We start from the raw sequence: 23,195 nt of genomic DNA, 5'->3' as shown, positions 1-23,195 counted from the left end.
TATCAGAAGTATTGCTGGGTCCCACATATACATTCTGTAATATTACCCAGAATCTGAGGGATGCGAGTCTTTATTAGAGCACGCTCTGCTTGAGGGGCCTTCAGGGAAGGCGTGTCCTCTGCTGGGGAAGGCAAGGGGCAGGAGAACAGCTTCTGAAGGAGGGAAAGGGCATAGAGAAGTGTTGGACCTGGAATGGTAGGACTTTAGGTGGTATGGTGGAAAGGTTACAGAGTGAGTGTATGTGGGAGTGGGGGATCTGTGGCAGCTACAAAGTGAATAGTTGGTGAATGCTGAGAGGCAGCTCTTGGATGAAGATTATTCAGTATATCTGACCTGTGTCTGATCTATCCTTCTTGCTGGATCCTTACCCACTCACAAGGGCATGTTAGACAGTTTTAAGTTTGCTGATTCTAAGCAGTCTATATATGAAAACTATCTATGTAGATAAACAGTGCCCTGCTACCAAACTAGTATTTTCTAATTTCCCCAGTCCAGTGCCAGCTTCCACTGTCTAACACTTTTGGAACTCCACTACTTCTTCTTCTTCTTTTTTTTTAATGTAGTGATAAAGAGATCACAGGAATTAGCTCAAATTTGTGCAGGGCCCCAAGTCTAGTTTTTAGATTGTGCATGTTACAAATTTAGCTGTTCTTCAAGATTGCTGGTACACTGGTTGTTTCCTCAAGATCATATGTTGGTAACAGAGTTTTGTAGCTAAGTTAGCTATACTCATAAAAGCCTAGGTGGCCCTCGTGCGCGATGTTGTCACAAGATGGCTGCCACAAGATGGCCACCACAAGATGGCTGCACACACAGTGGAGGCAGGGCCCGGCAGTCACTCCCCGTGGTGAGGCCTGGGGGTGTCATGGCTCTGCATGGCACAGAGGAGGCCGGTCCCTGCGTCTCTGCTGCCTCGCATGGAGGAGGCGGGTCCCGGTGGAGGAGGTGGGTTGCGGAAGGGGAGGGCAGTTGTGGGTGATTGTGTTGGCAGGGGAGGGCAGTTGTGGGTGATTGGGCTGGCAGGGGAGGGCAGTTGGGGGTGATCTGGCTGGCAGGGGAGGGCAGTTGGGCGTGATCAGGCTGTCAGGGGAGGGCAGTTGGGGGCGATTGGGCTGGCAGGGGAGCGGTTAGGGGGTGATCAGGCTGGCAGGCAGAAGCAATTTAGGGCAATCAGGCAGGCAGGCAGGTGAGCGGTTAGGAGCCAGTGATCCGGATTGTGAGACATCCCCTGAGGGGTCCCACACTGGAGAGGGTGAGGGCCGGGCTAAGGGACAACCTCCCCCCCCCCACCCCCACATGCACGAATTTTGTGCACTGGGCCACTAGTATAAGATAATTAAGTTACACTTAAAATGATCCCATCTTCTCTTCAGCAAGCAAGGTGTGCCCTGTTACCTTGTAAATCTGCATCCCATGAGTATGATGGGCACTTTTCCTTGCACCAAGATGTGATAAACCTCTTTGCAAGGTTTATTACATGCTGACTCTTTAAGTACAGAATAATGGAAAGGCCCAGAAGTGTCTGTGCTAGAGTCTCTGCCTGTAAGGCTGAAACGAGTAGTAAAAATGATGAGCTTTCACAGGGAATATAACAGACATAGTTGGAATCCATCCTGTGTGGGAAATAACATTTTTGTCTGTACTTGTGCTACTTGGGCACAGAGAGGAAACATGGTTGCTTTAGGGCTCTTTTACTTTGTTCTTGTTTTTCAAACTCTCACCTCAATGCCTTCTATTCTTCAAAGTTCCCTTGTTTCATGTTTAGTGTCGTTACATGTAGAAATATTTCAATGTCTGTTGTTTCTGTTGGTTGATTGAATGGGAAAGAGAGATATTATAGTAATTGCAGCCAATAATTAGTGCTCCATGTACTTTTCTAGGAATTTGCATGCATTAACTCATTCATTCCTCACAGTGGCTCTATGAGGAAGATTCTATTATTTCCATTTATTAGATGAGGACACTGAGGCACAGAGTGTCCAAGTAGGTCACCAAAGTTACACACCAGTGAGAGAGAGAGCTGGGATTTGGCAGTCTGGTTCGAGTCCATGTTCTAACTAGAACTTTAGTGACTGCTTTCTTAGGAGGAATGAAATGTGTAAAATTCAGGTCAGATATAAGCTTTTACAGAATCTAACACTTTGGCCTATTTCTATTAAGAACTCCATTACTCAGAAGTAGCAGTGCTTTCTAAGTGCATTATAAGAATTCTTACAATGCTAGTCAGAATTTCACATTTCCAGCTCATCTTTGTCAGCTGACATGGTCAGCATATGGGGACGAGTAGGCACAGCTTGGCTTTCTACAAGGTGCATGTGTTGAAGCCTGAGGTTTCGGCCTCTTGTGTTGCAAGAAAGATAACTTTTCTCAGTCCTGTTAACTGGTCAGGATTTAACCACTGGAGAAGATCAGAAATTCATAAATGAATGGAGTCATAGAAAATGACGTTTATTGTAAACTTTTTCTGCCTGTGCCTCTAATGAATGTTTATTAGAAACTATAAGAAAGATCATCTTTAGTTATAAAAGATGGGATAGGCAATCTTGCAACTGGTCTCTTGGCTCTTGATTTGAGGACAGAAGTGATGTGTCCTCCATTGACCTTTAGATGGTATTTGATTGGTGTTAGGTCAGCTTTTACTAATGGATTTTCATTTATATTTTAGAGGAATTTTTGAAAGTGTGTAAAGGGAAAATAATTTAGAGAACTAAAGTGAAAGGGAAAAAGAGTATAGAAAGGAAAAGGCTGCTGTGCTGTTAAGACACTTAATGGACTTAGCTTTTCAAAATGGCCAGTATGACACTTCCCCATCTCCCCACCCCCACAGAAAACCATGGCCATAAGAGTAGCGTTTCTGAGGTTGGCGATAGAATTCAGGTAATTTCAGAAATGTTGTGGTATGAGTTTTTCTATGGAACTGAGGAATTACCTCCTATTTTCATCTTGATTTTATTTTCACATTGTGACTTTAGTTGTATTCTTCTTTTCAGAGATATTTTCATCCTAGCTCCGTTAATGTTCAAATAAATTGAGCCTAGTGGAGAGTGCTGACTTAAGTTTGGCACAAGGCACCATTTTAATGGCCCATTAGTGCCTTAAGATTTCAAAACCACCTGATGTTTGCAAATCAGTGTTGCCTCTAAAGAGACGCGCTCATGACTCATGGAAGGAAACCTGCAGACTGTAGGTCCTGTGCCCATCTCCCCTGTCCACTTCTGATTTTATCTAGGCTCTGCTCACCTCTCTCCAGGAGTGGATTACTGTGTTAGTTTCCTATTGCTGCTGTAACAACTTACACACATTTAAACTTAAAACAACCTGAAGTTGTTATGTTATTGTTCTGCAGGTTGGAAGTCTGATATCAGGTGTCTGCAGGCAGCCCTCCTACCTATAGAGCACCTGGGAAGGGTCTAGAGGAGAATATTCCTGCCTTTTCTGACTTTCTAGAGGCTGTTTGAATTCCTTGTCTCATGACCTCCTTCCCCACTTCAGCTTCAAAGGCAATAATGTTGCATCTCTGTGACCATTCTTCTGCAGTCACATTTCCTGATCAAGGACCTGTGTGATTAAATTGGGTCCACTTGGATAATCTAAAATTATCTCCCCAAGTCACAGTCCTTCATTTAATCACAACTCCAAAGTCCCTTTTATCATATAAGGTAACATTCATAGGGTTCAGTTATCTATAATAATAAAAGGGTAATATGCTAATTAGACCAGATGTCCTTCTGGACGTCCTTCCCTCCCGACAAAGCTGCTGTGGGCAGGGGCCAAGGCAGAGGCAGCAGAGGCCCCCGGCTGTGGCCACGGTGGATGGGGGCCGGGGCCAAGGCCCTTGCACGAATTTTGTTCATTGGGCCTCTATTTAGGATATAGATATCATTGTAGGGGTCATTATTCTACCTACCACACTTACCTTCATAAAATTTTTAATAAAATGACTTTAGGTGCATAACTGTCCAGTGCAAATAGTTCTATTGACTTTTCCACTGCTGAGAAGTATAGTCCCAAAATTTCCACCTGATGTGCAGTGGTCCTTGAATCTGGCTTTAATGAATATGTCTAAACTCACTTCCCAACACTGGCCTCTGTTTTAGCTGGGCTGGTTTCTCCAGCAGCAGTGAGAAACCCAACTATGCACATTTACAGATGCTGAGTTGATTTTATGCTTTTGTTTTATCTTACTGTTTATATTCTGTTTATGACTCAGGACTCCATTGAAATTTCTTCTGGCTACTAGAGCTTTCCTGACTCTCCCTGCTTGTTTCTTCTTCAATTTTCCAAATGAATTATCTGCCCATCCATTTATTTTGACACCTGTTGATGTTCTATTTTACATTATTGATATGTATGTGTTTGTATGTCTTTTTCTCAATTAAATATGTACTTTCACATTTTATCTTTGTCTATTAATTATAGAGCTATGTTATTACTTTGAAAATTCTCTCCAAAGTTTTACAATATCAAATATTTAAGTTTCTTTTGAATTAGCAATATTCTGATTACTTTAAATTTGACTGAAGTAAGTAGAGTTGAGATGTGTTCTTGAAAATGATAGAATGTGTCTTCTGTCATCTTTATTTAAAACAGACTTGTATGCATGCATATAAGCAAAACCAATGGGCACAGACAGTAGGGGGGTGAGGGCCTGTGCTGGGGGGCAGGAGTGGGTGGGGAGAGGTCATGGGGGAAAAAGGAGACATTGTAATACTTTCAATAATAAAGAATTTAAATCAGTTTTTTTTTTCAAAAAAATAAACACCACCTAGAAGTAAGTAAGTAAGTAAGTAAGTAATAAGTAAGTAAATAAGTAAATAAATAAATAAATAAAACTAGCTGCTGATTCAGGAATATAGTACATTTTAAGAATTGCATTGGTTATTTGGCAAAAATATTGTCTTTTACTTTTTATAAGTGGAATTTGTGTAACTTACCTCCTTTTCTCCCCACTCCTTGGCCCTGAGTCTGTTCTGTGATCCTCATGGACTTTAAATGCTATTGTACAGAATTCCACCAAAGCTCCTCTCAAGAGATCGAATGTTGAGAAAGTGACCAATGTGCAGATTCTGGTGTTGTTTGGCATCCTGTTGGTCATGGCCTTGGTGAGCTCAGCAGGGGCCCTGTACTGGAATGGGTCTCAAGGTGGAAGAAACTGGTACATCAAGAAGTTGGGTAAGTGTTGGGATGGATTGCTTGTTGAAGTAGGACAAAACATTTTTGGAAAATCTTTCTAAGCACATGTGTGCTGGCCGTGCCATCTTTTTCTGCCCTTTGGCTACTCTGTATAATGCCAGCCTTTCAAGGAGAATTGAAAGATTAGGAGTCATATAATGAATTGAAGAGGGATGCATTTGGGGATTGTTTTATATTCAAATGATTATTTTTAACTATATTTTTTTAGTTATTTTCTTAGGGTTGTTCTAGGGATTATAATGTATGTCTTAATTTATTAGCATCTACTTCAGATTAGTACTAATATAATTTCAGTACAATACAGAAAATTTCCTTTAATAAGATTTGTCTCCTCCCCTGCTTTATGCTATTTTTGTCATATACTGCATCTACCTATCAACCCAATTATGGTGTTGTAATTATTGACTTATATAATCTTATACCTTTTAAAGAAGCAAAAAGCAAAAAAGGAAATAAATTTATACAGTTATTTTACATTATCCTACTTACTTCATTTCTTCCTGTGGATTTGAGTTATCAGCTTTTGTCATTTCTTTGCTTCATGTAGCTTCATTCTCTCCTCACTCCTCTGTGCTCTCGTATGTATTACATCTTTATAAAAAAGTCCACCAATGTAATTTTATAATGATTTTTTTGCCATCATGTTTTTAAATCCAAAAGAAAGGATAAAAATATGTAATTATGTTGTCTTTTTTAAATTATTGTCTAAAGTTTTATATGTCTCCTTTTTCCTCAATTGACCCTCCTCCCCCAGCCATTCCCACTCCAGGCAAGCCCCACCACCCCATTGTCTGTGTTCATTGGTTATGCTAATATGCATGCATACAAGTCCTTTGGTTGCTCTCTAACCTCCACCCCCCTGCCATTTGTCGCTGGATCTATTCTTGTTAATCAAATTATGTTGATCATTATATCCCACATATGAGTGAGATTATGTGATATTTATCTTTCTCCAACTGGCTTATTTCGCTTAGCATAATGCTCTCCAGCTCCATCCATGCTGTTGCAAATGGTAAAAGTTCCTTCTTTTTTACAGCAGCATAGTATTCCACTGTGTAGATGTATCACAGTTTTTTAATCCACTCATCTGCTGATGGGCACTTAGGCTGTTTCCAAATCTTAGCTATTGTAAATTGTGCTGCTATGAACATAGGGGTGCATATATCCTTTCTGATTGGTGTTTCTGGTTTGTTGGGATATAGTCCTAGAAGTGGGATTACTGGGTCAAATGGGAGTTCCATTTTTAACTTTTTGAGGAAACTCCATACTGTTCTCCACAGTGGCTGCACCAGTCTGCATTCCCACCAGCAGTGCAGGAGGGTTCCTTTTTCTCCACATCCTCACCAGCACTTATTGTTTGTTGATTTGTTGATGATAGCCATTCTGACAGGTGTGAGATGGTACCTTGTTGTTTTGATTTGCATCTCTAGGATGATTAGTGACTTTGAGCATGTTTTCATATGTCTCTGGGCCTTCTGTATGTCCTGTTTCGAAGAAAAATGTCTATTTAGATCCTTTGCCCATTTTTTTGATTGGATCATTTACCTTTTGTTAAGTTGTATGGAGTTCTCTGTAAATTTTGGAGATTAAACCCTTATCTGAAATATCTTTGGCAAATATGTTCTCCCATGCAGTGGGCTTTCTTGTTGTTTTATTGATGGTTTCTTTTGCTCTGCAAAAGCTTTTTATTTTGATGTAGTCCCATTTGTTTATTTTCTCCTTAGTCTCCATTGCCCTAGGAGCTGTGTCTGTAAAGATATTGCTACGACATATGTCTGTATTTTGCTGCCTATGGAGTCTTGTAGGATTTTTATGGTTTCCCGTCTTACATTTAAGTCCTTTATTTTGAGTTTGTTTTTGTGTATGGTGTAAGTTGGTGATCTAGTTTCATTTTTTTTGCATGTATCTGACCAAATTTCCCAGCACCATTTATTGTAGAGACTGTCTTGACTCCATTGTATGCTCTTGCCTCCTTTTTCAAATATTAATTGAGCATAATGGCTTGGGTCGATTTCTGGGTTCTCTATTCTGTTCCATTGGTCTATATGTCTGTTCTTGTGCCAGTACCAGGCAGTTTTGAGAACCGTGGCTTGGTAATATAGCTTGATATCTGGTATTGTGATCTCTCCAACTTTGTTCTTCTTTTTCAGGATTGCTGTGGCTATTCTGTTTTTATTTTTATTTTATTCCAGATGAATTTTTGGAGAGTTTGTTCTAGATCTTTGAAATATGCTGTTGTTATTTTAATGGGATTGCACTGAATCTGTATATTGCTTTGGGTAGTGTGGACATTTTAATGATGTTGATTCTACTAATCCATGAACATGATATGTTCTTCCATTTGCTTATGTCTTCCTCTATGTCTTTTTTCAATGTCCTGTAGTTTTCCGAGTACAGGTTTTTTATGTCCTTAGTTAATTTTATTCCTAGGTATCTTAATTTTTTTGGTGCAATGGTAAATGGGATTTTTTTTTCGTTTCTCTTTCTGTGAGTTCATTATTGGTGTATAAAAAGGCCATAGATTTCTGGGTGTTAATTTTGTATCCTGCTACATTGCCAAATTCATTTATTAGGTCTAGTAGTTTTTTGATGGAGTCTTTGGGATTTTCTATGTATAGTATCATGTCATCTGTGAATAAGGACAGTTTTACTTCTTTTCCAATTTGGATGCTTTTTATTTTTTCTTCTTGCCTGATCGCTATGACTAGTACTTCTAGTACTATGTCGAACAGGAGTGGTGAAAGTGGGCATTCCTTTCTTGTTTCTGTTTTTAGGGGAAATGAATTTAGCTTTTGCCTATTGAGTATGATGTTGGCTGTAGGTTTGTCATATAGGGCTTTTATTATGTTAAGGTATGATCCCTCTATTCCCACTTTGCTGAGAGTTTTTATCAAGAAAGGGTGTTGGATTTTGTCAAATGCTTTTTTTGCATCAATTGATATGATTATGTGATTTTTGTTTCTCAGTTTGTTTATGTGATGTATCACATTTATTGATTTGCAGATATTGTACTATCCGTGCATCCCAAATAAATCCCACTTGGTCATGGTGTATGATCTTTCTAATATAATGCTGAATCCAATTTGCTAGAATTTTGTTGAGGATTTTAGCATCTATGTTCATCAAGGATATTGGTCTGTAGTTCTCTTTTTTTATGGTGTCTTTATCTGGTTTTGGGATTAGGGTAATATTGGCTTCATAGTAAGAGTTTGGAACTGTGCCTTCCTCTTGAATTTTTTGAAATAGTCTGAGGAGGATAGGGTTTAGTTCTTTGAATGCTTGGTAGAATTCCCCTGTAAAGCCATGTGGACCAGGGCTTTTGTTTACTGGGAGATTTTTGATCACTGCTTCAATTTATTTGGTAGTTTTCAGCCTATCCAGGTTTTTTTTTTTATTCTTCCTGATTGAGTTTTTGAAGCTTGTATTTTTCTAAGAATATGTCCATTTCATCTAGGTTGTCCATTTTGTTGGAATAGAGTTGTTCGTGGTATTTTTTCATAATCGTTTGTATTTCTGTGGGATTGGTTGTTACTTCACCTCTTTCATTTCTGATTTTATTTATTTGGGTCCTCTCTCTTTGCTTCTTGGTGAGCCTGGCTAGAGGTTCATCAATCTTGTTTATCCTTTTAAAGAACCAGCTCTTGGTTTTGTTGATCTTTTGTATTTTTTTTTTTTTTTGTCTCTATGTTGTTTATTTCCGCTCTGATCTTTATTATTTTCTTCCTTCTGCTCACTCTGGGCTTTTCTTGTTGCTCTCTTTCTAACTCTTTGAGTTATAGGGTTAGATAATTTATTACCATTTTTTCTTGTTTTTTTGAGGTAGGCCTATAGAGCTATGAACTTCCCTCTCAAGACTGCTTTCACTGTGTTCCATAGATTTTGGATTGTTGTGTTTTCATTGTTGTTTGTTGCCATGATGCTTTTTATCTCTTCTTTGATCTCTTTGGTAATCCAATTATTGTTTAATAGCATGCTATTTAGCCTCCAGGTGTTTGATTTTTTTTATTGTTTTTATTGTAGTTGATTTCTGATTTTATGCCATTGTGATCTGAGAAGATGCTTGATATGATTTCTATCTTCTTGAATTTGAAGAGACTTTGCCTGTGACCCAGTATATGCTCTATCTTTGAAAATGACCCATGTGCACTTGAGAAGAATGTATATTCTGTGGCTTTGGGGTGAAATGTTTTGAAGATGTCAATTAATTCCATCTGATCTAGTGTGTCATTTAGGATTGATGTTTCTTTGCTGATTTTTTGTTTAGAGGATTTGTCCAGTGGTGATAGTGGGATATTAAAGCCCCCTACTATGACTGTATTGCTGTTTATCTCTCCCTGATATCCTCCAGAAGTTTTTTTATGTATTTGGGTTCTGCATTAGGTGTATATATGTTTACCACAATTATATCTTCTTGTTGAATTGCTCCCTTTAGTATTATGAAGTGGACTTCCTTATCTCTTGTTATGGCTTTCACTTTGAAGTCTAATTTGTCAGATATAAGTATTGCTACCCTAGCTTTTTTTTTTTTTCATTTCCATTTGCCTGAAAAACCTTTTTCTATCCCTTCACCATCAGTCTGTGTAAGTCCTTTGTTCTGAGGTGGGTATCCTATAGACAGCAGATATATGGGTCATGTTTTCTTATCTACTCAACTACCCTATGCCTTTTGATTGGGGCATTTAATTCATTTACATTTAAAGTTATTATTGATAGGTACTTGTTTGTCGCCATTTTTATTCTTTACACCTGTGTTCCTTCTTCCCTTCCTATTTCTTCTTTTTACAGCATTCCCTTTAGCATTTCTTGCATTGCTGGTTTGGTGGTAATAAACTCCCTTAGTCCTTTTTTGTCTGTGAAGCTCCTGATTTCACTCTCAAGTTTGATTGATAGCCTTGCTGGGTACAGTATTCTTGGATTCAGACCTTTACTTTGCATGACTTTGTATATTTCATTCCATTCCCTTTGGCCTGGTGTGTTTCTGTTGAGAAATCAGTCTCTAGTCTGATGGGAGATCCCTTGTAGGTAACCTTCTGTCTCTCTCTGGCAGCCTTTAGGATTCTTACTTTGTCGTTGGTGTTTGCAAATGTAATTATAATGTGTTTTCGTGTTGATCTTTTGGGGTTCATCTTGTTTGGGACTCTGTGAGCTTCTTGGACTTGTGTGACTTTTTTCTTCCCAATATCAGGGAAGTTTTCTGTCATTATTTCTTCAAACAGGTTTTCTATTCCTTGCTTGGTTTCCTCTTCTTCTGGCACCCCTATTTGGATGTTGCTTTGTTTCATGTTGTCCCAAAGTTCCCTTAGGCTCTCTTCCTTTTTTTTAAGTTTTTTTTTTTTTGTAGCTGCTGCTCTGCTTGGGTATTTTTTCCTACCTTGTCTTCTAGCTCACTGATATGGTCCTCCGCTTCTTCTAGTCTACTGTTGATGCTTTCTATTGAGTTCTTTATAGCAGTGATGTCGTTTTTCATTTCTTCTTGGTTCTTCATTTCCTCTTGGTTCTTACACATATAGTTTAATTTGTCTCCCATCCTTTTCAGCGTCCTTACACATATAGTTTAATTTGTCTCCCATCCTTTTCAGCGTCTTACACATATAGTTTAATTTGTCTCCCATCCTTTTCAGCGTCCTTAATTTGTCTCCCATCCTTTTCAGCGTCCATTGCTCTGAATTCTTTCTCTGAGACATTTTTTTTTTTACTTCCTTTTCCAGTGATTTCTCCTTTTCTTTTGTATGCGGGCTGCTTCTTTGTCTCCCCATGTTCGCTCCTCTCAGGGTGTCTGGTTATGTAGCTCTCTCTCTCTTCTTTCTGTAGGCGATATCTGACATTTCCATCCATGAATTGCCTCACCAGCTGTTTTTAATTCACCAATTCTGGGTGGGTGTTTTTTGATTCAGCTGTTCCTTCTATCTGCTCTGTGAGAAGGCACCACTTTGTCTCCCCCTGGATAGACTTTTTAGGCACCCTCAGTTGGGGAGGCTGGAGTCTTAGTGTTCGTGTGTTCGCAGGTGAGGCAGCTGTTCCCTGGGCATTGTGGTTGTAGGGTCCCGGGAGGTATCTGAGGTCTCCCAGGTTGAAGGTAAGACTGGGCTTCCGATCACAGCTGGTCTCCCCTTCAAGATGGCATGGGTCTCTGCAGCAGAGCTGGCTACTCTGGGAGAGATTTCAGCAGTAGTAGAGGCTGCACGGCCAGGGGAGCCTGGTTCGCCAGTCCCCAACAGTCCTGTGGAATATAGCTGTCCCTCACTCACAAATACACTCCTCACACGTCCACGCACTTTCCTTATGTTTTCTCACTCACACACTATCTTGCAGCCTGCCATCCCGTCGGCAGCCATTTTGGATCTCCCTATATTGTCTTTTATAAGTATGTATATAATTACCTTTACTACTGCCCTTTGTTTCTTTATGTGAATTTAATTGCTGCTTGTTTCATTTCCTTTCATCTTGGAGAATTTTCTGTAGTATTTATTATAAGGCAGTTTAGGTAGCAATACATTTTCTCAGTTTTTATCTTGGAATGTCTTAATTTATTCTTTCCTTTTGAAGGATAGTGTTGGTCATACAGACTTCTTGTAGAATTCTTGGTTAACATTCTTTTCCATTCAGTACTTTGAATATGCCATCTCACTGCCTTCTGGCCTCCATTGTATGGATGGGAGGTCAGCTGTTAATCTTACTGAGTTTTCCCTTGTATGAGAATAATTTTTCTATTGCTGCTTTGAAGATTACCTTTGGTTTTCAATAGTTTTTAGTTTATTTTCTTTGGAGTTTGTTGAGATTTTTATATAGGTATATTAACATTTTTCATCAAATTGCGGAAGCTTTCAGTTGGTATTTATTTATTTTTAATTAAACCTTTATTGTTGAAAGTATTACATATGTCCCCTTTTTCTCCCCATTGACATCTTCTAGCCCACCCAGCTGTTACTTATTTAAATATTATTTCTACCATATTCTTACTCCCTTCTCATTCTGGTACTTCTATTAGTGGTTCACTAATGCATCCTAATAAGTCCCTGAGGCTCTATTAATTTTACTTTATTCCTTTTTCTTTCTGTTCTTTAGATTGGATAATCTCTCTTCTGCCAGCTCAGATCTATTGTTGAGCTCCACTACTGATTTTTTAAAAAAATATGTTTTTATTGATTTTTTTTTTTAGAGAGAGAGGAAAGGAGAATGAGAGGGAGAGAAAGAGAAATATTGATCAAGCCCACAACCCAGGCATGTGTTCTGACCAGGAATTGAACTGGGGACCTCTTGGTACACTGGACAATGCTCAACCAACTGAGCCACACTGACCAGGGCAATTCCCCCTACCCCCACATTTCAATTATTGTACTTTTTAATTCCAAAATTTACATTGGTTTTTTAAAACTTCTATCTCTTTATTTACATTCTCTAGTTAATCAGTCATTGTCCTCAGACTTTCTTTTAATTATTTAAAGTTTCCTGTAATTCTTTGAATATGTTTATAATAACTGCTTTGAATCTGTGGTCTATCATTTGGGCCACTCCTCTCAAAGGCAGTTTCAATTGTTTGTCTTTTTTCCTGCTTTTTTTTATGTTTTATAATTTTTGTTGTTGAAAACTAGTTATTTTAGATAATATATTGCAGTAACTCTTATTCAGTTTTCCTCTTCCTCCTTGAGCTTGTTGTTGCTGTGGTTTTTTTGTTTGTTTAGTGTCTTGCCTGGACTAATTTTGTGAAATCTGATTTTTCCTGCAGTGTATAATAGCCTCTGATGTTACTGCTCAGTTTTATTTAGATTATTTTACCTTTTAATTCTTTAAAAAAGTATAGTTTAGCAGGGGTCCTCAAACTACGGCCCGCGGGCCACATGCAGCCCGCTGAGGACATTTATCCGGCCCGCCGGGTGCTGCTGCCTGTCCTGCTTAGCAGCTGACTTGTCCTGGGCCCGCAGTGCGCATAGGAATTTGTTCATAGTTTTTTTTTAAACAATAGTCCGGCCCTCCAACGGTCTGAGGGACAGTGAACTGGCCCCCTGTTTAAAAAGTTTGAGGACCCCTGGTTTAAGGTATATAGTTATTTTTAGTACACCTAATTCTTGAACAATGTAGGGGTTGGAGATGTTAATTCCTTTCACAGTAAAAAATCTGTATGTAACTTTTGACTTCCCCAAAACTTAGTTGTCCCTCATATCCATGGGGGATTGGTTCCAGCACGCCCCCACAGATACCAAAATCCATGGATGTTTAAGTCCTGCATATAAAATGGCGTGGATCAATGCATTCACAGACTCCCAACTGCATATCGAAAACAGTATAGGTATTTGTTGAAAAAAATCTGCATATAAGTGGATCTGCATGGCTCAAACCCATGTTGTTTAAGGGTCAACTGTACATTCACAGAATTGTGCAACCATCACCCCTTCCTAAATTTACAACATTTTTACCACCTCAGAAATAAACCCTATCCTCATTACTAGTCAGTTCTCTCCTTGTTTTTATTTTTAAGTCTGGATTCCTAGGGTCCACATAGCTTAGTGGTCAGCCAGTGATTGGTCAGAGGTTGTGCTCAAACCTCTTTGTTGTTTGATCTGTGTGGCTTGGGGAATGCTTTTAATATTTGGGGAATTTCAAGTCTGACCCACATTGAATCACAAGTACCCTCTCTGATTCCTCCTACATGTATAGCCTTGTGCATGGATGTGAACTTCTGGACCACCAGGGTTGAGTGCAATCTTAGCAAGGTTTCTTTGGACATATTTTTCATGGATCTCCCTATTTAATTTCTGGCTAATCTCTGCTTTGTTTGTCCCTACTAGAATTGCAGATATTTGTCTTCCCTGATTATTCGCCACTAGAAACTCTATTCTTTGTGACAGTGCCCTGGGCATGGCTTTTTTCATGCTTTACTCCAAATAATATTAACTCCCTCAGACTCTTTCTGTCCTGACCACCTTCCCCGCTCTATGGTACAGCCTGTACCACTCTGGGGTAGATTTATGCAACATGGAGCGAGGATGGGGGGAGATGATAGCTGCCAGTCCTCATGGCCTACCCTAACCACTCACCCAGAACAGAATTTAGGCAACATGGATGTTGGGGAAAGAAGGGGAAACTGTCTTTGGATTAAATACTAAAGGCTTCTACTTACCAAGATTGAGTAGATTTTCTTGAATACATGTTTTTTAATTTTTATATACTCTATTATCAATTTCCAAGCAATTTAAATGCTTATTTTTGACAATTTTGTCCAGTTTTATTGCTTCTTTTCTGGGGGGAGAAGATTTTCCAATATACTTACACAACAATTTCAGAATATAAATAAAATTTAATAATAGCAAATATTTAATAAATTTGAATTTTAAAATTTTGGGATATTTCCTTGGGGTTGTTGTTATTCCCATCTTTCAATATATTTTAGTTAAATTGATCAAAACATTATTTTCCCTTTTATTATTTAATGTAGAAAACTTGTGCACTTTGGAACCGCCTGGGGAAACTCTTACTGCTACTTTACAAACGTGGTTCATGTGATTAGGGCTTCAGCTGCAGCTTGGATTCAAATCCCTTGATTTTGGCTCTTAAAATTTGATTTGTGTTATGTGTCTAGCTTCAAAAATGTGAAGATTGATACTTTGCATATATACATATTTCATAAAATATAGTCTGGTTAAATAAACAACATTGACACTATCTTGGTATACAGGCTTTGTGGAAATTGGTATTTAAATTGCTCAGTAATGTCACACTCTAGTATTAGCTGCATGATTTGCAGTGGAAGAATGGTCTTTTTTTCCCACCCATATGCTTTCTGCCTCATTATTCTGAAACACGAAAATTAAACTGTTTTCTGCTGGGCAGGATGCAAAGGTGATTTCCCGGTTTCTTGTCCAGGTGGATTCGAAGAATGAAGCCATGAACAAAAGGTGGCGTAAGAAAAGGTGGAAATTTATTGGGAAACAAGCACAGAGTCCCTCGTGGGGAGGGAGAGAGAGACCCACCAAGTCCCTCTTTCCTAAGGTTTATAAAGGCTGCAGTTCTTTGTGACCTAATATCCCCTCTGATTGGTCACTATAACAGCTTCAGAGCTCAAACCCCATGTGGGGTCCCCTTCTTTTTCTCCCTTTTGTTTTTCTACTCCCTGTGGCCTTCCCATTTATTCTGTGAATGAGTGGCTTCCTCTCCCTTTATTCTGTAAATGTATGCCTTTTGGCAGCTCCCAGTCCCCTTATTTTGTGAATGTATGCCTTTTGGCAGCTCCCAGCCCCCCAGCTTTGCAGCCCTGCAGTTATCTTCCATGGACACCCTGATTCCTAAAACTCCCCAAACCTGCCTATTTTACCCCTAAAAACTCCTTTCAATTCTTATAGTAAAGTCTGAGTAGCTCTGTTAAATGCAATCAAACTTCATATTTGCACTGTCACTGATGGAGTTCTTCCCCTTTTGATATGTACAGAACTTGTCCCTATTTTCCCTCTCCTGGTCCTTCCTCCTACCCCAAGCTGATTCTGACACTGCTTTGGGTTTCATCTCTTAGGGGTCTTGTTACATCAAGACATTCCTTCTCTTACCTTTAATAAGTGGACTCAAAGCTTCTGCCTGCCTCTCTCTCTTCACCTGTTTTCCCTATTCACACTCCACTCCCCCTGCCCCCATTTTACCAATTCTTTGGAGTGTCCCAAAGATACTCATACCTTAATGAGTTGCAGATATTCCTTACAACCATTTCAAATGTCTAGCCTCTTTTAAAAATATTTTGTTAGTTAGCTGTCTGCTCTCTGCCCTCCAAAACTTGACTGAAGTCTCTATTCTTCTGGATGATCTTCAGTTGACCATGTCTTCATATTGAAGAAATCTCCTGTCCTCACTTCTGCAATGTCCTATGAATATCTCTTTAACAGGTGTAACCTGATGCCAGTCACATTGGGGGACATACCTGCTTCTGCTTACTCTCCTACCCACAACCTCCTATTAGAATCCATTTCTTTATTGGAAAGGATTGTGTATTAGTAGCCTTTGTATTCACAGTTGGTAGCAGGTGCTCAATAACTATTTTAACTCCAATGTCTAAATGTATACATAATCCAAAAATTTTTTTTTGGTGAGCATATTTTAGAGAAATTTTAAAATAATAAAATAAAAGGAAACTTAGTGGAGACTAACTAAAGCTATACAGATGTTCTGGTTTTCTTCCACAGAGACAAGCTCAGATAATTTTGGATATAACTTGTTGACATTCATCATCTTGTACAACAACCTTATCCCCATCAGTCTGCTGGTGACTCTTGAGGTTGTGAAATATACTCAAGCCCTTTTTATAAACTGGGTAAGTATCACAGCAGAGTTGTAAAGTTGAGCTACTGTAGAAATGTCAACCACAATTTTCTAATGCTCTTTCAGAACCTTAGCCATTCACTTGAGCTTCCAGAAAAGAATAATATAACTAATTTATGATTATGATTTGGCCAGGGATCTCTGGCAAATGTATCCCTGAGCCAGTGATAGCAGTGACTAGTTACCTAACATCTCAGCTCCCTGATCTATAAAATGGGGGTGGGGCATTTGAACCTATTCAAAGGGTTCTTGTAAGGATTAAGTGAGAAAATGGAGGCAGAGTGCTTGTCTTCTGGTGAGCAGGGATGAAGTGGCTATAACTGTTTATGTTTTGAAGTTTCATTAGTGCTGAGGAAAGACCTCTTAGGTGTTTCTATATCAGTGTTTATTAAATATCAAAATTCATGGTGACAGTAAATAAACTTGAATTCTATTGTTAAGAATGGAAGTGGAAATATTTATTTATTTCTTTTTGTTAATTATCACTGGAGGATATTTTTCCAGTGATTTTTAGAGAGTGGAAAGGAGGGGGAGAGATAGAGAGAGAAACACCGATGTGAGAGAGACACATCAATTGGTTGCTTCCTGCATGCATCCTGACTAGGGCCAGGGATCGAACCTGCAACTGAGATTCGTTGCCCTTGCCCAGAATCTAACCTGGACCCTTCAGTCCATGGCCAACATGGACTGACGCTCTATCCACTAAGCCAAACCAGCTAGGGCAGAAGCGGAATTTTTAAGGAACTGTCATTGTCATTAAGCTCTTGACTTCAGCAGCCTGTATATGTAGCTCAGGTTTCATGGACATTTTTAAAATTTTCATTATTATTTTTTAAAATTTTATTAAATTTACTGGAGTGACATTGGTTAATAAAATTATATAGGTTTCCAGTGTATAATTCTATAACACACATCATCTTTGTATTGCATTGTTTGCCTACCATTCAAAGTCAAGTCTCCTCTTACCAGATATTAGAAAAGGGTAGAGGGGGTCGTGTACATTTTTATTTGACCCTCATAATAATCCCGTATATTGGGTATTAGCTGAGCTTAGAATATGAGTTAGTCTAGGTCAGTGGTAGGCAAACTCATTAGTCAACAGAGCCAAATATCAACAGTACAACAATTGAAATTTCTTTTGAGAGCCAAATTTTTTAAACTTAATCTTCTTCTAACGCCACTTCAAAATAGACTCGCCCAGGCCGTGGTATTTTGTGGAAGAGCCACACTCAAGGGGCCAAAGAGCCGCACGTGGCTCGCGAGCCGCAGTTTGCCGACCACGGGTCTAGGTCATGAAATTCTCATCTTGAAAACAAATCTTCTGTATATAAATACCATGTTTTCTCCTGGTATCACAGTGCTTCTGTATAATAATCGCGACTGTATTTTTAACCCCAAATTAAAAGTTAGCACTTAGCCCTAACCGGTTTGGCTCAGTTGGATAGAGCGTCGGCCTGCAGACTGAAGGGTCCCAGGTTCGATTCCGGTCAAGGGCATGTACCTTGGTTGTGCGCACATCCCCAGTGGAGGTGTGCAGGAGGCAGCTGATCGATGTTTCTCTCTCATCGATGTTTCTAACTCCCTATCCCTCTCCCGTCTTCTCTGTAAAAAAGCAATAAAATATATAAAAAAAAGTTAGCACTTAATAGTATCTATTTTTAATCTAAATGAAGGATTAATGTTATATCTTTTCTAAAGAGCCCCTCTTCTCTCTCTCAGGACACAGATATGTATTATATCGAAAATGACACTCCTGCTATGGCCAGGACGTCAAACCTTAATGAAGAGCTTGGTCAGGTGAGAACCTCTTTGGGAACTTTGGTATTGGTGACATGAGTATGAGGGGAGACTAGTGTTAGAAGAACCATGGAGAGATTTTTGCAAAATTACTTCCATATGAATGTGGTTTTGACATTTGAAGAGCTATCTAGTATTTGAAAGTATTATGAAATATAAATGTTAATTAGTTTTGAATTGCATTTTTAGGCTTGTGTAAATCTTATCACTTAGGAGAAACCTGCAAAAAATTTAGTACAAAAATACAGTATAATATTCTTTTGGACTATTAAAATTGTTAGGAACAAATGGTAGATAAAACAATGGTTAAGATTCTCAGATATTGTTTAACCCTACAAAACCTGTAGGTTTTTTTCCCTTCATAACTGGAGATTCATTTATTAATTTTTTATTGACTAAGGTATTACATATGTGTCCTTATCCTCCCATTTCCCCCCCCCCAACCCCCCAGTCATGCCCTTACCCCCCTGTTGTCTGTGTCCATAGGTTATGGTTATATGCATGCATACAAGTCCTTTGGTTGATCTCTCCCCCTTTTCCCCACCCTCCCCTACCTTCCCTCTGAGGTTTGAGCACCTGATCGATGCTTCTCTGTCTCTGGATCTGTTTTTGTTCATCAGTTTATGTTGTTCATTATAATCCACGAATGAGTGAGATCATGTGATATTTATCTTTCTCTGACTGACTTATTTAGCTTAGCATAATGCTCTCCAGCTCCATCCATGCTGTTGCAAATGGTAGGAGTTCCTTCCTTTTTACTGCAGTGTAGTATTCCATTGTGTAGATGTACCACAATTTTTTAATCCACTCATCTGCTGATGGGCACTTAGGCTGTTTCCAAATCTTAGCAATGGTGAATTGTGCTGCTATAGTACAAGTATCTGTTAAATCTCTTACATATTCTGGATTTTGTTTCTGAAATATTCCAGGGAACTCCATCCATGCTGTTGCAAATGGTAGGAGTTCCTTCCTTTTTATAGCAGCATAGTATTCCATTGTGTAGATGTACCACTGTTTTTAATCCACTCATCTGCTGATGGGCACTTAGGCTGTTTCTAAATCTTAGCAATGGTGAATTGTGTTGCTAAGTACAAGTATCTGTAAATCTCTTACATATTCCGGATTTTGTTTCTGAAATATTCCAGGGAACCATTGTCTTTTCCACCATTCCCCATGAACCCAAATTACTTTACTGAGTTGTACTTTGCATTATGTTTTCCTCTTATGTTGAAATTACTACAAGCAACTACCTCTTTTGAACGCATTGCAATTAAAGATTTTAATTTCATTTTATACATGTTATTGAAACCTCCCAACTACCCTATAATGTGGGTGCTATATATATCAGACTAAATTTAACTTCTGTTTGAATTTTTTCCCCAGTGTTCCAGTTAGTTAATTTATCTCTTTTCTATGTCCCCATAACAATCTTCCCAAACATAAATACAATAAAATAAGAGACATGATAGTGATGCATTGTCTGTTTTCCTCTTGAAACTTTCAAGCCCATTATGGGGTATGGATGTGTCTTTGGTTGTTTTGCATAGTACTCAGTATATCATTGTTCTCAGGTGCCATTGAACTGGACCTGAATAACTAAAGGATTGAATGTGCTCAAGAAGCACTAGTATGAAATTATACATCCTTATTGGGTGCAGGGGGAAGTAATTTTATTTTATTTTTCAATTACAGTTGACATTTAATATTATATTAATTTCTGGTGTACAACATAGTGATTAGACATTTATATAATTTACAAAGTGATCAACCTGCTCAGTCTAGGATTCATCTGACACCATCCATAGATATAATATTATTCACTTTATTCCCTATGCTATACTTACATCCCCATGACTATTTTATAACTGCCAATTAGTACTTCTTAATTCCTTCACCTTTTTCACCCATCCACCCACCCACCTCCCATCTGGCAACCACCAATTTGTTCTCTGTATGTATGAGTTTGTTTCTTTTCCGTTTGTTCATTTATTTTTTAGATTCCACATTTAAGTGGAATCCACATATGATGTTTGTTTTTCTTTCTCTGACTAATTTCACTTAGCATAATAGCTTCTAGGTCCATCTATGCTGTTACAAATGGCAAGATAAATTATAAGATATTATTTTATGGCTGAGTAATATTCCAATGTATGCTAGTATATGTACTACTTCTTTTATTTTATAAAAGGAAATTTATTTAAAATATATACCTTTCTCTAGGTACAAGTCTTAAAGTCAGATTACTATATTTCATTTGTTTTATTACTATAGTACTCAGATATAATTGTGTTATACATATTAATTAGATTCATGAATAGATCCATCACTAATTAAAATGTCTGCATATGCAGGTAACATATCTCTATATTTTATATTTTCTTACATTCAGATAAAATCAGATTTTCTTAAAATAATTTTAAAAAATAACTTGATTACTTTGTTCTAATCTAGCCTCAGGAATTAAATTATCAGTTTTTAAATGCCTGGCCTTTTTTTTTCTTTATTGATTTTAAGGTATTACATATGTGTCCTTACCTGCCCATGGTTCCTCCTACCCCCCCACTATGTACCACTTCTTTATCCATTTGTCTATTGATGGACACTTACGTTGCTTCCATATCTTGGCTATTGTAAATAATGCTGCATGAACATTGGGGTGCAGATATGTTTTTGAGTTAGTTTTGGATTTCTTCAGATAAATACCTAAGGGTAATTGCATGGTGAAGTAGTTTTGAGTTGGAACTTATAAGTTAAAATTCAGTAGGCAAAGTGATAGTAAATCTTGATAATTTTTTATAAATTTTCATTTTTTAATATTTTAATTTAATCTTTAAAAACAAGGCAGAGCTCCCTCAGCCTTACTCCAGGCGCTTTTGCTGTAGAGTGCCCTGGCATTGCCTGGGGGAACACGAGGAAGCGCAGATCCCTCCCCAGGGCCTACCAATTGCGCTGACAGCACTTGTCGCCTGGAACCTGGCCGTCTCCTCGTGCGATTTAAACCGTGCGTGGAGACCTGGTGAGCAAGGACACAGCTGTACGAAAGAGCCAGGATCAAAGGCCAGAAATGTGGTGTGGCTTGAACGTGGGAACAGGAACCCCACAGTCTTACTGTGGAGTGAACATCAGGGTCTCCCCGAGTAGCGGAAAAAAAAAACAAGAAAAAAAAAAAAAAAAAACAAGGCAGAAACACTTTATTAGAAGACTGATTCTAAAAACACTTATAAAGTATTAATTATCTATATTATACTAATTTTATATTTCTATATAATTTTATATTTATTTAGGAGCATTAATCATCTTTCTTAAAAAAAATCTTTCTTTACTTAAATGCCTTTTAATTGCTTTAAAAATAGCAATATTGTATAATTAAGAAAAAGTACAGGGTGCAATTCATGTTATTAACCCTCTTTTATAAAACAGTAACACATGACTTCCCTTTGGGGTCCCTGGAGTACATCCAGCATCTAGCAACGGTTATGAACACTCTTTAGAAAACATATAAGGGCCCTGGCGGGGTAGCTCAGGTGGTTGAGCATTGTCCTGATATGCCAGGGTTGTGGGTTCTATCCCTGGTCAGGGCATATATAAGAAACAACCAATGTGTACATAAATAAATGGAACAACAAAACTCTCTCTCTCTCTCTCTCTCTCTCTCTCTCTCTCTCTCTCTCTCTCTCTCTCTCTCTCTCTCTCTCCCCCCTGCCTAAACATTAATTTTAAAAAAAGGAAAACTACTGAGAAGCTGGAGACAATTCTGTTAATTACTCCCCCATCATCAATCCATAATATAATGTCCCAGAATATTACCCATAGAATGATGTTACATATCTTCTGGCCAAATCCTTTTTTTCATAGATGTGGAAACTGAGCTGAAAAAGGATGAGGTGACTTTTTAAAGAGTCCACCAACTAATTATTATTCAGAACCTGAACTATCTCCTTCTGAATTCTTTTCTCTCTTCTCTGGGAGGACATCGTTCTCACAGCACATGTACATTGGGAGTTCACCTCTTTTGCATGTACTTATGTGAAAATGGTTGGCTTATTGGCCTCCTCCAGAAATTTCTTTTTTCCTTTGTATATTGAGAGTTGAATGCATTAAATCTCTAAAATTTCATATCTTGGAAAGTTATGTAATCTATAGCCGTTCCATGCTGCCTTCATGTAATCTTAACGGTAACAGTGATTGAGAAGCATGGTGTTTGTTCTGTGCTGCTCAGGATATGCCTTTTTAACCCAGCTATTGAAAAGGTTTTTAAATGGTGTAAGCATTAGAATATATTAATTTAATGATATTTAATTATAATTGTTATATATAATATCTATGCAATTCTAAAATATATTTTGCTTGATTGAAGGAAATTCACTTTTGAAAATTTATACAGAGTTTGAAAAACATAGACTAAAGACTTTATTTATTGGTTTTTGCATCTTATTATATTACTAGAAGCCCGATGCACGAAAATTCATGCCAGAATGGGCCTTCCTTTCCCTGGCTGCATGCACCACCCTCGCTCTGGCCAGAGCCGCCACCTTTCTGCCTTCCTACGCTGCTCAGAGGCCCGGAGTGGCTAGTGGTGGTGCGGTACGCCTGCGTCGTCGCCATGGCGGTGATGCAAGCATCCCGCCCTACCCCGCCCCAGCCACTCGGTGCCTGCGTATGCAAATTAACCCACTATCTTTGTTGGGTTAATTTGCATACTCACTCCTGATTGGCTGGTGGGTGTTACGAATTAGCATGTTGCTCTTTTATTAGGTAGATTGATGTATGTATGTTTCTCTTATCCTTTGATTTAGGTTAAATACCTGTTTTCTGACAAAACTGGAACTCTTACATGCAATATTATGAACTTCAAGAAATGCAGCATTGCTGGAGTGACCTATGGGTAAGTGTGTTTATTACTT

At 38.4% G+C, this 23,195-nt stretch overlaps 1 protein-coding gene across 3 annotated transcripts in view; it reads left to right on the top strand.

Moving 5' to 3' along the window:
* ATP8A2 (ATPase phospholipid transporting 8A2) overlaps window positions 1–23,195 on the top strand; it is a 700,434-nt gene that overhangs the window by 179,994 nt on the left and 497,245 nt on the right. For all 3 annotated transcript variants that reach the window (XM_080660784.1, XM_080660782.1, XM_080660783.1), the window contains 4 exons: window positions 5,007–5,172; window positions 16,359–16,486; window positions 18,214–18,291; window positions 23,088–23,176. In XM_080660784.1, the coding sequence (XP_080516910.1) occupies window positions 5,007–5,172; window positions 16,359–16,486; window positions 18,214–18,291; window positions 23,088–23,176 (461 nt within the window). The remainder of the gene's footprint in view (window positions 1–5,006; window positions 5,173–16,358; window positions 16,487–18,213; window positions 18,292–23,087; window positions 23,177–23,195) is intronic.

The sequence above is a fragment of the Plecotus auritus genome (assembly GCF_963455305.1).
Source record: "Plecotus auritus genome assembly, chromosome: 3".
Lineage (NCBI taxonomy): Eukaryota > Metazoa > Chordata > Mammalia > Chiroptera > Vespertilionidae > Plecotus > Plecotus auritus.
The sequence above is the reverse complement of the archived record's forward strand: the minus strand, read 5'-3'. Positions and strand labels throughout refer to the sequence as shown.